The sequence below is a fragment of the Saccostrea echinata genome, unplaced genomic scaffold (genome assembly GCF_033153115.1).
Source record: "Saccostrea echinata isolate AGI-Se365-2 ecotype Australia unplaced genomic scaffold, CSIRO_AGI_Sech_v1 ptg000029l, whole genome shotgun sequence".
Classification (NCBI taxonomy): Eukaryota; Metazoa; Mollusca; class Bivalvia; order Ostreida; family Ostreidae; genus Saccostrea; species Saccostrea echinata.
The window spans coordinates 14,429,584-14,445,910 of NW_026889778.1; the positions used below are offsets into that span (position 1 = coordinate 14,429,584).

The window sequence follows — 16,327 nt, forward strand, 5'->3', positions numbered from 1 at the left end:
TTTTATAACCTTTGTATGATAGGTACAAGTCAGACAAGAGTCTTGTGGACGCAACAATGCTTTTTGCACCTGTGGTGTTGCCGTACGAGTTGGCGGTGACGTTTTTGTTATTGACAGATGTGGATCAACATATTCCAGGAAAATTAAGTATACTTCCTGTCTTGATGGAAAGCTAAGTGTTCACAAGGAAACAAATGTGAAATACGTTGTAAGTGCATGTAATTGTGAATTTAATAATTTTATATCTATAGAACAGTATTGCGCTTTGCATGTACTATGCCTAAATAGTAGTCAGGTTTTAACACATGGTGGGCGAGCCAGAGGTGAGTGCTCTATGTATCAAACCCTGACTACTATTTTGGCATAGTAGATGCAAAGCAGAACGCTATCTTTATTATTATGCTGACTGTTGTATGAAAACTACAATTTAAATAAATTTCCATGTGCAGAGGTCAAATCTCTGTACATTAACTAATCAAGCTTAAGTTATACGAACAAGAGTTTTCATTATTCTCGGGACTCAGTTTGCGTAATGATCTGTAAAAGTGTTATAATATTAAGTACGAAATTTATTTAAATATTTTTCCATTACGACTGTTTCCTCACCCCTTAAAGTGATTCTTTTTTTTTTTTGGTTCTCAAACATTTTAGTACACACCTATTATGACGCCATCTTGTGCTACGTCGTATTTGTTTGCATGTGTTTCATGCAGTTGTGTATAATATACATATACATGCGGTTCCAACAGAATTATAGTATTTTTCATTTAAGTGTCAAAGTTATATACATTCAACTTCACTGCATCAAGCTTCTGTGGCGTAATCTGTAGCGAGTCGGACTGACGATCTCGCGATCGTGAGTTCAACCTCTGGCGTGGGTGCTGTCGGATTATTTTCAGAATAAGAAGCCGTGCACTATTTCGGCATAGAATGCTTACGCTATATAAATCCTTAGAATAATATGCAAAAATAGTTGGATTGAATGTATGTTGTTTTACGTCCCCTTCGAGAATTTTTCACTCATATAGAAACGTCACCATATACCGGTGAAGGGCTTCAAATTTAGACCTTTACTCGGCACTCAGGGCCATTGAGCAGTGAGGGTTCTTTATTGTGCCAACGCCTACCGTGAAAAGGGCCCCCGGTTTTTAAGGTCTCATCCGAAGTACCAGGAACTTTCACTTCAAAGTGCCGAGCGCTTGGCGAAGGAACAGTTGCTATTTTTTATCGACTTAGGTCAGTCGCGGCCGTGATTCGAACGCACGACCTTCCGATCACGGAGCAAGCTCTCTACCGACTGATTTACCGTGACGTTAAAAAATAGTTGGATAGAAATGTAGAAGCACGCTGTCCCAAAAGGGCATATTTAGGTCTGTGGTTGATATCAGTTGTAGTTCAGATCTTTAACTAGGTAGTTCACTTTCACAGGAAGTGCCAAAGTCAACGTTCATTATGGCCCGAAAAAAGACATAATAAGAAATTTTAAAATTTTAAACGGTTTTTCTATAATATCTTTTTACCTGTAAATATTTTGTTATGACATATACAATAAAAGTTGTGCACAATGACGTGACGACTTATGTGATGTCAACAAAGAAGGACTGACCCTAAAATAAGGGATCTAATGGGGAAAATATTTTTCTAAATATACCAAAACTATTAAAGATTTGTGGAACAAGAGTAGCAAAGTTTTTAAAAATTACAAGTAGAAGCTAGTTCATCAAAATTCGTCAATTGACCTCATCTCCGGGCAAACCGGAAGTACTAAAAAGAATTACTTTTTTTCTGATATTGGCCTGAATTGAATGAGAAATGTCAGCGAGGACTTCTAACCTTATTTTTCATCGTGTATCGTCACTTTCGACTACTTCCAGCCAAAATGGAAGTAGTCAATAATGGCTTATTTTTGCAGATATTGCTGTTAACGTGGATAATTAAATTACCAAAGATATCCAACCTATTTTTGTCAATTGACATAACCCGTTCAACACCGGAAGTAGTCATAAATGCTCAAATTCACATTTCTCAGCATACATTTCAATTATCAAAACTTACCAAAAACATATGACACCATTTTTGACCGTATGGAATTTTTCATAATTAATAGCTTAGGGTAATAAATAATGCCTATATGTAGTGATAATGAAAACTGGACAAAAGACCCACTCGTTGCTATGCAACAAGCTTTGCTCTAATTAAAGGCGGAAGACCTTCTTGTTATTCTTAGGTTTCTTTTCCGCTGTTTCAATTATTTTTTTTTTACCGATTTTGTGCACGCGAAGTCTCGGAAACGGCTTGCCCGATTTTCATAAAACTTACAGGTCAAATGGAACTTCAAAATAACTAGAAAAATATTTTTATTTTGATAACGTCACCTCCGGTCCGAAGATTTCCGCGATTAAGTGATTTTTTAAGGTCAGTTTGTCCGCAAATTTTCTAAAAAAAAAAAAAAAACCCACTTTACATAGGAACGTGAAATTCTCAGCAATGATAGAGCAACATATGTAGATGTGAAGTACATAATTCACTTCCATCGGAAGTGTCAAACGTTGACGATAGCTATGGCACGAAAAAAAGGCATATCGAAAATTTCAAACTTTTTGAGACGTTTTCTCCATTATGTCATTTTTTATTTTTTCCGGTAAAAACATGAAGAATAAAGGTTGTTAAAAATTTAACGGTCTTTGGATTGGTATCAGAAAAAGTGGCAAGCCCCTAAAACTAGGGATCTAGAGGGACCTAAAGGTTTTTCCTTAATATCTCAAAAACTATTGAGCATTTATAGAAGCAATGATGTTCAAAACGACAAGTGCTAGCTAATGAGACAAAAAACTTCGAATGACCTCACTTCCCACCAAAAAGGAAGTAGTAAAAAAAATCGGTCATGTTTACAGATTATTGGCTTTGAACTGAAATATCGAATGTCACAGAAGACATCCGATCTCTTTTTTTTCGCGTATCGGCTCTTTTGATCGCTTCTAGTAAAACTGGAAGTAGTCAAAAATCGCTCAATTTTGCAGATATCGGCATAGAAGTGAATGATTAACATCACAGAAGATTTCTGACCTTTTTTTCGTCGATTGATGTCACTTCTGGTCAAACTGGAAGTAATCATAAATTGATGAATTTCATACATATAGGCGTAGGATTTAAGGATTAAAATCTGCTTAGACAGACTGACATCAATCATCGCCGAAAAGCATTTTTTCGAAAACCCTACCGACGGGAAGTGATACTCAAAATCGGAGGGAAGACTTACTCGTTGCATTGCAACGAGCTTTGCTCTAGTTATTTTCTTTTTTTTTCTTCTTCCTAAGTATTTTTTTTTTTTGTCCGTGAGTGTTCTCGGAGTCTACTCCTCCGATTGAGATGAAACCTTTTTAGGGCTAATAGGCATTAGGTAGATTTGCTGGACGAAGGTAATTTTGCACGCGGGATCGTGCAATGAGTGAAATGACTTATATACTTGATATAGCTGTACCTTTTATATATTTTTTTATTAAATGCCTTGAAACTCAAAATATTAAGATATATAAGTAGTCTAAACAAGATAATATGGCCAAATGAGCATGAACTCACGCGTATGCACGTGCGCTTCACTCTGATTGGTTGAAACAAAAATCTCCATATCTTTCTTGTTTTTGACAAAATACTTTGATATTAAAAACATAGGCATATAGTATAAGGCTCCACAATATGTTATATACGGAAAATCTTGATAGCACGTGCATAAACGTGTTTGAATTTGATTGGCTAAAACTTTAAATGGCTATAACGTCCTTAGCTTTCAACAAAAGGGGATGAAATGTAGAATATAGATACATGTAGGTATTATGGGTTCCTATATTATGCTACTATCAAAATTGAATGTAAGGATATGCATGTGCCGAAATCTGATTTGTTAATACTTTAAAGGCTGCATCTTCTCACTTTTCAATAAAGTACTTAGAAATTCATGAAATTTATGAAATGCATACATGTGTGCTGAATTCTGATTGGTTAATATTCAGGTTGCTTTAACTTTCTACGTTTTGGTGAAATTCTTTGAAATCTAAAAGTAACTAATTTTTATGGCATGCTATGAGATCATGTATATGGACATTTTCTAAATGACGTGCATGTATGTGTACTTAAATCCAATTTGCTTGCACCTATTTTACTATATGTGCACTGCAAGTTCGCCAAAATACTTTGGAAACTAAGTTGTCGAAGTCTATAATACAAAAATTTTGCCTAATTTAATGAAGGTTATAGGGAATGGGGTACGAATAGGGAATAACAGGAGCGTTTGGGGAACACATGTAACGGTTTCCGTTACAATTAGAACTAGTTTCATTTCAGCATTGAAAATGCTTCAAATAATAATTCTTTCTTTATGTTTTATTACATTAATATTTTGAACTATTTTTTTTAAATATATTTTCAATATTTTTCTACGAAAAAATAACTCGTCGATTTCTGATGCTTATAGGTCAATGCTGATGTTAAGTAATCTATTCTTTACTTGCCACACACACACACGGAGAGAGAGAGAGAGAGAGAGAGAGAGAGAGAGAGAGAGAGAGTTCTTAATCCCAATCCTAAACGCAATAAAGCCATTAATTTAATATATCGGTTGAATGCTGTAGTATATATACATGTATATAGGTATGAACTTTAACGCAATGAAAATCATTGTTTTAATTTTTCCTACCTGAACATCAGATACAAAATGATATCACCAATTTCATTTACCATATTGCCATTTTTTATCCATGCATATAATATGTAGTTACATGTATATCGTAGAACATATATTATATGTAATGTTATATAATAGAATATAATTCTCTTTTTTCCCCTAAGCACATTACATAAAGTATATCATCGGTTAGGAATGTAAATTCTTGTTATCTCTGAATTTCAAAGACATGTTCATTTGTTCATTCAAATTATACCATTCAAACGTAAAACCTTCATCAGTTTTTTTTTTTTTTTTTCTTTCAGTAATGACAATCATTTTTTTTTACTAGCTTTTGAATATTCTGTATCATATTAATTTTTCAATTGAAATTTTCTTAGATGTATACACCTCTGGGGACACGTATAGTATCCTTACTTTACGGGGAGACATTTATGACGGTCCAGATTTTCCCATCCCTTCGTGATGTTGGTAGAACTAAGGGATTATGTGGTACTCTTACTGATGATTGTAAAGACGACTTCCTTAAATCGGATGGAACAACTTTTACGAATGGTGATACAGCAAGAGAATGTAACACACTTGGATTGACAGATTATAAATTTCGTCCGGATGAATTTTCATATTCATGGAGGTAGAAAAATGTGATATCTTTTTTAAAGCTGTGAATTTTACGATTGAAGTCTAAATGTATCCCTTGGCTTTTAAATGTTTCTTTACTCCATTTTTTTTTCTATCAGAGCCGATGAAGGGAATAATCTTTTTAAGGACGAACCTACATTTGATGGAAATCACTGGGCTGCCAACAAGCAGATTTGTATATGTCGAAAAGACAATAGTGTTGTGGACGGAGATGAGTATATAGATTGTTCGTCAAGTTCTGTCGTTACTTGCAACAGAGAAGAGGAAGTGAAAACTCCACAGACATGCAGCTCACTCTTTCAAAGGACGTGGTCGGCTCCCTTCATACAAAAATCAAGGACAAAAAGATCTCCGTATAAAACAGTACTTATCTTTTATGAAATCACTAATTTTCGTGGGGGTTTCAAATCGATCCTCCACGAATTTTATTTCAAGATAAACAAATGAATAAATCCCCAGAAACCAATACTTTGTCCTCGAACCACGAAAATATGATCCCACGAAAAGAAATGATCTTACAGTATATCAAGTAGAATGCCTTTAATCGCACAATTAAATAATACGCTCTTAATCAATATATTTGCTAACTTCTTCCAAGTAAAATTGAACTCAAATCATTTCTTCTTATATATCTTTTACATTAAAATAACTTTCAGGGAAGTTGAATGAAAAAGAATCCAAAGTTTTACTTTAGATTTACATAGTCTATCGGTCCATATTTCATGCACTGTTTTAGTCACATCTGATTAAATCAGTGATACATAATTTCTTTTTTTATTTGATCTGGTCTTTATTTCATATCGGAAGATATTTTGACAAGGGATATTGATACCATTATTCTTTTTCTAATGGGGGATAGGAAAGTTTAATTATGGTTGAACGAAATTAGTTCTATATATTGAGGGGTAACGCAGTTTCATAAATCAATTATTTTATGAAAAGTATCCCAAAAATGTAATAAAGCGATTAATTAAAAGCAATTTTATATCAGATTTGATTATCTTTTTTCTTTTTTTTTTTACACTCTTTTTTCATAAATAGAGTTGGAAATTAATGAATGGAATATTTCTATTCTCTCTTAAAATGCAACGTCATGTTTTTAGAAAAAAGTTCAGTAGCTTTGCCTGTTTTGATTCTCCTCAGAGGTCTAATGGATTGTCTTCCTTTAAAAAAAAAAAAAAAAAAGAAAAACGGTAGCCAATGAGTGTTAATTGTCTTGAAGGAAAATAAAAACTGAACATTAAAATGACCTGTCATTTTGTATTGTATTGAATATGTATTAAGTTATTATAGACAGAATTATGACTGACCATTTCTCAACTGGCGTCCATTTCAATAATTAATTAACCCCCGGTTAATAAATTAACCCCCCCCCCCCTCCCCCGTAGACTTTTGATTTTTTTATCAATACACTAGTTGAATTCAAAGGATCGCTTGAAAGAAATGTTTGCACACATTGATCAAAACTGTCTTGCACTATTAAAACTCATATTAAAAATACTACATAACTTACCCCTGTGTTTATTCTACACATATCACATTTCTATAAATCCTCAGAAATACTTTGTTTTTTTTCAATGCTTAGTTTACCTTTCCATGGATATCTTGATAAATTACTAGATCAATTAACCACGAGCATACTATCAATGCCTTGTACATTTCAGTCAAGAGATCTTGGTAAGTCGATAGTATGGACGGAAGCTGAAGCGATAGAACAATGCAGATTGTTTATGGATAAATCAGAATCTTTCAAAATGTGCAAAGAAATTCCAAACGTTGATCCTACCATAGCAATCAACACTTGTGTTCTAGATATCCTGGTAAGCCTTTCTCAAAACCTTGATATTGTAGATTCATTCCTAAAGTTTCGTAGTTTATTTTTGGGTAAAATTATGTTCTACTTGTAATCAAAATGTAAGTCTAGATTTTGTTATTCATTTCAACAACATACTATACATTTCATGCACGCGGGCTGTTCACTTACATAATCAATTTAATCTCATGTTCTACCTTGCTTAATTAAGACATTAATTCACTTATATGTTCAATAAGAAATTGTAATTTTATATTAAAGCTAACAAATTCTACTCAGTGGATGATAAATGCTAGAGAAGGTATCAAGGGCAAATGCTTAGCGGAAGTTAGAGTAAATGCGACATTGCAAAATGAGACTGAAAGTGGAGGAGCTTCCATCGCTGAAATAGTAAAAAATGCTAGCTGCATTAATGATTGTCTTGAACGGGGCCGCTGTGAATACGGTATTTAAATAGATTTGTTTGATCAATTAATCATCTTAAACACTTCTGCAATTTGTTCTATGATACAGATACTCTGTATCAATAAACCATTAGGTTACATTGAGTAAAATAACTGTAAGAACTTCATATAAACTGATTTTTAATCTGAAATTTGTAAACAGGGGGTTTCTTTATTATATAATTACACAAACATATTCATTTGCTGATTAAAAAAAAACATGCAAGCTATCGTAAGTAAATTTTCAGATTAGCTGCACTGCATTGCATGCAAGGATTTAATAATGCACTTCACCTCAGGATGTATATATTAAAAAAGTCATTGCTCCAAATAATATTTTCGGGAAATCTTTGATATTTTAAGGTAGCTTGTCGATTGAGGTAATGTTATAATTCATGATTTAAACAGGAAGCTGTGTTTGTGACGACGGTTATGGCGGGGGTGATTGTGGGATAGTCTTATCCATTCCGCCCATCATTTACGGTATGATTGACAGTGGATTATGTGACATAAGTTTGGTGCCTTGTACGGAAGCAAATCTTGAAGGGGATGGCTTTACTAGCGAAGGAAATCCAAATTGTAGAATTAAGAAATTTCAAGTAATTGTGTTTTATTTGAAAGCTTCTCTTCAAATACATTTTCAGAAACAAACATTCTGTTGTTTTAATATCATTTGTTTATTGTAGATAAGCCTAAACGGGTCATTGCAAATAGAAAACCAGTCTACAGATCGCAAAGGAGATCCTAGCACATTAATGACTATGTTTTGTCCTATTAGTGGTAATGTGACCAAAGTTAAAAAATCAATACAAGAGTTCCCATTTATTACCGGATATAGAATATCTGTGAGTAATGATGGGGTGAATTTCGGGGACGAAGAGGACATGTTCATTTTCAACTCAACATACCAAGAATTTTCAGTTGTGGACGGGAAATTCCAGTTTACTCTCAAGGTAGTTCTGTTCATAAGTACAAGTAACTTTCTTCAGGTCTTGGTAAATGCAATGAATACATGTAATATAGGGATTGCCATTCGTAACTGGTTAACCGGTTACTCAGTGTTAAGATACGATGCTAATCGGTTGGAGAACCTGTAATTTGTTAGTCAAAAAAGAAAAAAAAAAATCAAAATATGTAAAGCGATATATAAAACATAATTTCTTTAAAACTCGATTTAAAAAAAAATCTCCTAACTTTGCAAATGATAATTCAGGTAATGTTTTCTCATGCCAACTGAATCTGATTTGGCGTTAATTAAATTCTCCGAATGAGATCATGGGGTAATTGGTCAGTTTGTGATGCCTTAATTACTATTTAAACATCACATCAAAACTAAGCCAGTCCTTTACTAGTTTTGCTTTAACGATATTAATTAAATCCCGTTGAGTACTGTTAAATAATTATGATATGTACCTTATCCCGTCTATCCATCAAGTTATCTTAATCAACAAATATGATGAATTAAGCGATCATAGTTAAGACTTACATGTATATCTCGTTATCGTGATGATGCAGAATAAACTTGTGTGACATCAGGTCTAAAAATATATGTCTCTGATATACCAGGAACGTTTTATGGTTTTCTATTCTTTTCTTGTCTATTGAAATAGAAAAAGATGTTATAGTGTTCTGACAAATATGAACAAAATATTACTTACACCTGTTTTAGTCTTCTGAGCTTACTTTGAAAAGATAATGTCAAGAAAATGTGTACTTTGATGTGGATAACCGCTTAATCGGTCGGAATATTTTAACCGATTAGCAATTCTATATTTGATCGCCATTCTTTGAACAAATGTTAAAAACAACGTGGGCGGCAGTAATTAAGAGATTACTTTTTTCATATTTATTTTTTTTCGAAGAGAGGGTTTTGCTTTATTGACGGTGATCCATATCTGGACGGAACAAAGTCTTCCTCTGACTTTTGTCGAGTGTGTTCACCCGAAATATCCTTAAATGAGTGGTCACGAAGCGCAGATCCAGGTAACAGATAAAAGTATATTGGTTTTGATCTACTAATATATCCCTCCTCAAAGAAATTTTTAAAGAGATAGTGCATTCAAAATTTAATAAAAATATTTTTCTTTACTTACAACTACAGGTATTAACATTTTTGTATTTAACTAGTACAGCTTTATGTTGTGAAAGTGTGTGTTATTGAGTTAGAAAGCTACAAACAACTCTGTTAAGAAATTTGGAAACACAAATGTTTCTGAGACTTTTGAGTTCAAATAAACACATCGAGTTTAAAATGAGTGACATTTAACAACACGCATTGTTTCAGAATGTAGAGTTGTCTCGGAAAGTGCTTCTGGTTTGGGTACCGGGGCAATTACTGGGATTGTCATTGGCGTAACAGTTGCTATTATTTTGGTATCCGGTCTTATAATTTGGAAATTCAAGAGTGCGAGGTAAAGTATCAACTCAATTATTACATTTGTATTTTCTCAATTTTTTTTAAGGTAGTTAAAGTTTTCAGTAGTTTTAATTGTATTTCAGGCCTAAGCGCTTTAATTCCAAAGTAAGCATGCATGGTTTGGATAATGAAACAACAATGCAGCGGCGAGACGCCTAAAAGCATTAACTTATGATTCTCAACTAAAGTATCAAGGATCTAAACCATTTGCCTGTTTTGTAATATCTGAAAGAATGACAACGATGCTTTAAAAGAAACATGTTATATAACTTTTTTTGTATTTCCATTGCACTATTAATTATTTAATACTCAGAGCTGATGATTGTACAAAAAGTAAATACAGTATGTTTGTTTTAAAATAACTTAATTAAGGAATAACTGTCTTATTTTTTGGTTTCATGATGTGATCAATCGAGTGGCTTGCGTGATAATTTGCAGAAACGTCGAAGGCGTTTATGCATAAAATTATCACGCAAGCCAATCGATTGATCATCGTCATGAAACCAAAAAATAAGACAGTTATTCCTTATATTTACATGCTCTTGATTCCGCAAATTCACGTGCTACAAGCCCCGCTTCTGTCTCTGTCTGTCCCGCCCCGCACGTGATTTTTTTTTAACCACGCCTATCGATGAACCAGTAGATTTATGTAGAAATAAAGTATTTTTACTATTTGTAATTTATCTCGGACAAAGACATTGGAAATGTAAATATTGCCATATAAAAATATGCAAAACATAAAAGAAAATCGTAAATGAGTTGATTTTGCTTGCTAAAGCATTCATGTCCATTAAGTCTTCAAAAGCGTCGAAGCTTTAGCTCTGCACTTACCCAATCCATTCTGTTGAATTACTGCTATCTTTTTCTCGACGTCTTTCATACTCGTCATACGTTATCGGTCCTCATTAATTTGTCATACATACAATTAGAAAACATTTTCAGCTAAGAGGAACCGATTTGAACGGATTTTGATATACATGTACACTTTTAAGGGTTAGAGAGAAGTAAACACTGTGAATTCTCAGCACTGTTAAGAAATCAGCGGAATCCAGAGAAGTCTACAAATATAGACACCTAATTAAACTGAATTTATTTTTGCAAAGCTGTAATTAAATCACAAAACTTTAATATTTATTGAAATAACATATAAGTGAATCCCAGCCTCACGGTATTAAATTGAGTAAGGTCTCCTGATTGGACAGTCACGTGATAAATGCATACAATGTGCACAATCAAAAGTCACAAAGAAATATCAGTATCGCGAGGGCATACCCTTATTCAAATTAAAAATCTAAACCAAACATTAGTTCTACATATTTTGTAGGTTCTGGTAAGTGTTGCTGCTTTTAATTAAAAGCAGTTTTCTTTTTATTAGTTTGAATTTTCAGGAAATTTTGCTCAAGTTGAAATATGTGTGACCTCCGCGAAGGATTTTATATTGCAGCAGCACTTTTAGCGTCAAGGAATGTTTCATTTATCAACATTTAAAAAATTGTCAAGATCTCATGAGTGTATGCCTTTGAGCGTAAAAGGCAATTTAAAACATACCAACCTATACGTGAAACAAGATGGAATGAAATATGAAAATAACGAACAGTATTCAATCTCGAAAGTTCAATGAAACGATACGCAGAGCAAACACGGACCTCAAAATTTAGAGGTGGGATCAGGTGCCATGGACGAGTGAGCATCCCCTGCAGACCAGTCACACCCGCCGTGTGCTCCTTGTCATGATCGGGTAATAACACATGGAGGAGTGAGCATCCCCTGTCGACCGGTCACGCCCACCGTGTGCTCCTTGTTATGATCGGGTAATAACACATGGAGGAGTGAGCATCCCCTGTCGAACGGTCACGCCCACCGTGTGCTCCTTGTCATGATCGGGTACATGTAATAAAGGAGAAATCCGTAGGCAGTTCAGTGCATAAACAATGACCTAACAATTAGTATGAAAAACGTCAGTCAGCATTTGACTCAATGATAGGTTGTATGTGTTGACAAGGTCATTGTATCGACCGCAAAACTTGCGAAAAGATTATTTCAAACGAGACTGTTGATATCCTTGTTTCATCAACTTGTTTGCCAATAGCTTGCCTCGTTTTAGAAATTGTTCATTCGTAGAGAATGCTCTTGCTTATCGAATCAATAGAGAGACATAAACCGCATATGCAGGTGATAAGGGTATACTGCTACATAAGTAAGGGAAGTTGACGGTTGAAAAGTTGAAGTCATCACGTTTATCATAAAGCTTTGTTTTTAGGTTACGATTAACGTCTTTTTCTAGTAAAATATCTAAATATGAAACAGATGTGTCAGACTCTGTGGTATCTTTTATTTCAAGCTCACTGGGATATATCGAGTCGACATATGAATGAAAGTAACCATTGTTAATTGATAATATGTCGTCGATATATCGAAATGTCGAATTGAAAGCCACAGCAAGTGTTTTCTTCTTCTCATGTAGAAGTTTTTGAATAAATTCTGCTTCATATGAATACAAAGAAAGGTCTGCTAATAAGGGGGCGCAATTGGTTCCCATGGAATTCATTCAATACTTACTCTGTAAAATAATAAATACATTTAATAAATAAAGGCATTAAACAAAGGTGACACATTGGTATTAAAAATATTTTTAAAATCTGTGAATAGCATTCTGTTGAATAATAAAATACATGTACATTTTTCAATGTGAAAGAAATACTTGATCCGCCTCTCACGGCACACGAAATGCATAGAAGTATATCAAGCATGCAAACCCTGTACATGAAAACATGGTAGGGTGTTTTATAATATATGTTACATTTTTAAAACTAAATGTTTTTCTTACCTATCATATTTATAATACAAACCATGTTTCATTTTATACATCGAATCCTGCACTTTTATTCCATGTTAAAAAGTCAAAGAAATCTTGGTATTTGAATGTTTAACTGTGACATCAACGCCAATGTCATAATATGAATATTTTTGGAAATGGACAAAACTTAAAAACATTTTGCCGAAAAGTAAAGTTGTTTGTTTTTTTTTTTTTTTAAATATAAATCGCAAGGAAAATATTCCAAAAGAATGGGAGCTCTCTTGAATGCTAGTCAGAAGGCTATTAACAAGGTTAAAGAACAGAGACTTGCAACATGCGATAAATGAAATGATAACACCCCCCCCCCCCCGGAAAAAAAAATAGAAAAAGGAATTAACAACAGATTTTATGAGTGATCTGGAGGCTCTTTAAAGTTTAGCAAACTTCTAAAAGAAATGTCAGGAAGATGTCTTAAGAAATTAATGCTGGCAATATCAGCATTTACAGAGTACATTGAACTCTGAAATATGAATAAATGAAGTAATCAACTTACAAATTCTCATAAATGCAACACCCTGAGGAAAGGGCTTGACTCCTGCATTCAGTAGATCTCATTCTCTGTGCTTTTTTCTTTGAAGATTCCTAAGAACAGGGTCTAAAACCCTAAACCCCAGACACTGAATGCTTTCGAAAGAAACTTAAAACCTAAGATGAGAAATGTCTTAGTAAAAATGTGTGACACCTTTATAAAAAAAAATCAAGACTTTCTCCTTCAGTTGAAATAGGCAGAAATCATTTTGATTATGCGTTAAGTGAGCTTTGACGTTGCAGAATTCAACGTAACAAAAATGACACAATTTAGAAGTTTCGCTATTTTTCATTAAAGTTTCGAGTTTTCCGCTACAGTTTAATATTTTAGTTGGTAATTGTACAAAATGAATCTAATGGATACATGCATCAGAATGATGAAAACATTTGTCTGAATCTCTTCCTTGTGTTTGTCAAAATTTACATTCAAAATGTAACACATATTATGAAACAAAATTAATTCAGTACCTTTTCTCAATAATAACCAAAGGATGGCATTAAAAACAATTTTAAAAAAATGTATTAATGATCTATCAAATATATCTGTGAATAAAATTCTGTTATATGATAAAATGTATTTTTTGCTTTGAAAAAATTACTCGAGCCACCTCTCCTTGCTACGGAAGCCCGTTAAGGCCAGTTCAGAGAAAGAAATATTTTATGCTGCGTTTAAATGCAAAAGATTGCGTTTAATCGCAATGTATATTGCGTTTAATTAAATGTAAAACATTTTACGTTCAGTCACAGAATAGCGATTAAAAGCAAACTTTTGCGTTTAAACGTTATAAATTTGTGATTAAATCCAATACGTTTTGCCTTTAAACGCAATATTATTTTTGCGTTTAAACTCATTAATTTTTGCGTTTAAACGCAATAATTTTTGCATTTAAACACAATAACCTTTACGTTTAAACTGAATAATCCTTCCTTTTAAGGATCCGTTTTGCGTTTAAACATAATGATACTGGAATTTCAAAATCAGACCTTAATAAGCCAAAGCTTATAAGAACCCGGCACTTCAAAGAAAAACCGTTTGGTTCTGTGTCTTCTTTCAAATTTTTCCAGTTTTTGAAAATTGTAGTTAAACAATGGCATCTTAACAACCAGAATGTCTTAAACGTATTAGAACCCAACACTCTGAATGAAGCCTTTGATCAATTGCTTACGTATCACAACTAATTAAATTCATTTAAGAACGTTTCAGTGGTAATGATAAAATGTTGTCAATTTGTTAGTACACATCGATCAATCTCTCTTCTTTTGATTTTGATTTCTTATGATTCCATCACCTATGTTCTTGTGTTTACTGTGTGCAACCAAAAGGAAAGGTTATGAATATACATTTTATTCCAAATACTTTATCATGTTGTACGTAATTCCAACATTTCATCAGTCCTTTCCTGAACCCCTATTCACATGGGTTAAATTTCGTGAGTGCAACGTGGAGGGCAGTTTTTTTTAAAACCATTTTTTCTTCTTTTGTCGTTTAATTTAGAAGATTCATTCCAATTGTTTGCAGAAATTACTTCAAAGCAGAAAAATGATTTGTGATTGTAGGCAACTGACCAAATCTTTATTAAGAATATAGCGTTCTAATAGGTTTAGGACGTGTCTCGTTCTTAGGTTGTCTTTGATTATACAACCCAAATTTTTTCTCTTCTCTATAAATTAAAATCAGTAATATTTCCTTTCAGAGAGCGTTTGCTTGGAGGAATATGATTCTATAAAGCTAGACAACACACAATTTCTTAAAAGGTAAAAAACAGAAAAAATAAAAGATATCAGTTTGCGTGGGTCCATCGTATTTTGCCAGGTTGGATACAAATGATTGTCGTTAAACATAAAGATTATTACGTTTAAACGCAAAAATTGTTGCATTGAATCGCAAAAGTATTGCGTTTAATTGCAATATTATTGCGTTTAAACGCAAACATTTTTGCGTTTAGTATTTTTTGAGATCGACCCCGTGTAAATTTGGACTGACGTTGGTTCCCTTTTCCATTCCTTATATATATATGTGTGTGTGAGGGTGTGTGTGTGTGTTTTTGTGTGTGTAGTGATGACGTAAAAATCAAGCAAAGTATGTTACTGGCCCTTATGTTCAATACTAGGCTTTACTGTGAATACTTTCGTGCAGTAAATCTATACGCATTAAACGCATGAAAACTTCACGATATCGGCTAGGCAAGAATTATATATTTCACAACATAAAGCATTTTTTTGGAACAAGTAATTGTATTACATGTATTTTGACGTCGTGATCTATTCTTTCTCAAACGAGCGCATTTCGTTTCATACATAAATTAATGTATTTTTTTTTTTCATTCTAAACGTTATATATCAAGTTTGTTCACGATAAACATATGTGGAATACCTTATTCTTCAAAACTTTTTTATTTTACTTCTGAAGATTTTTTAACGCAAAAATCTTTTTGAGAGGAAAAAAGGCACATATTTTCTTTTTGTTCCAATAAAGTCTGTGGTTGAGTTTGTGAAAATGTTGTTTTCTTGTTGGGCAGAAAATACATGAAGTATATTTAAAGCAACTATCAGTTATCGTTCTTGACTTCCATATTTGGAAATCGTCCGGACAACAAGTTTGTAGAATTAATAACCCTGGGTCCTGGGTATTGCCTAAAGGTCGGTCAAGTATAGAGTATAAGGTGCTTTTTAAAATTCTCTTGACCCTTTGATATCAAGCAGAATGTATGTTTGAGTTTAATAAATATGAGTTTTGTCCCAAATATCCGTAGACAGAGCTCATATCTATTGCAGAAATCAGCGTATAATTCTGTTTTTGCATAAAACGTGTTCTTAGTAGATAAATTATGAAGTTTTAGATACTATTCATCGCAAGAATCAGGCAGGGTGAGGCACACGAGTTGTTTAAGATTTTTTTTTAAACTTCGTGTGTTGATATAGTATGCTTAGTTTCTTCCACAAATAA

General features: G+C 33.3%; 1 protein-coding gene across 1 annotated transcript; it reads left to right on the forward strand.

Moving 5' to 3' along the window:
* Positions 1 to 305: 305 nt before the first annotated feature.
* LOC133195010 (uncharacterized) lies at positions 306 to 8,265 on the forward strand. Its single transcript, XM_061330898.1, has 6 exons — positions 306 to 323; positions 5,062 to 5,315; positions 5,422 to 5,686; positions 6,988 to 7,143; positions 7,398 to 7,581; positions 7,988 to 8,265. Exons 1-6 carry the CDS (start codon positions 306 to 308, stop codon positions 8,263 to 8,265), a joined length of 1,155 nt encoding a protein of 384 aa, XP_061186882.1.
* Positions 8,266 to 16,327: the final 8,062 nt, after the last annotated feature.

Coding starts and splice junctions, on each gene's coding strand:
- LOC133195010 (XM_061330898.1), top strand. Junction 5,687..6,987: donor AAAGATCTCCGTATAAAACA/GTACTTATCTTT, acceptor TGTACATTTCAG/TCAAGAGATCTTGGTAAGTC. Junction 7,144..7,397: donor CTTGTGTTCTAGATATCCTG/GTAAGCCTTTCT, acceptor TTTATATTAAAG/CTAACAAATTCTACTCAGTG.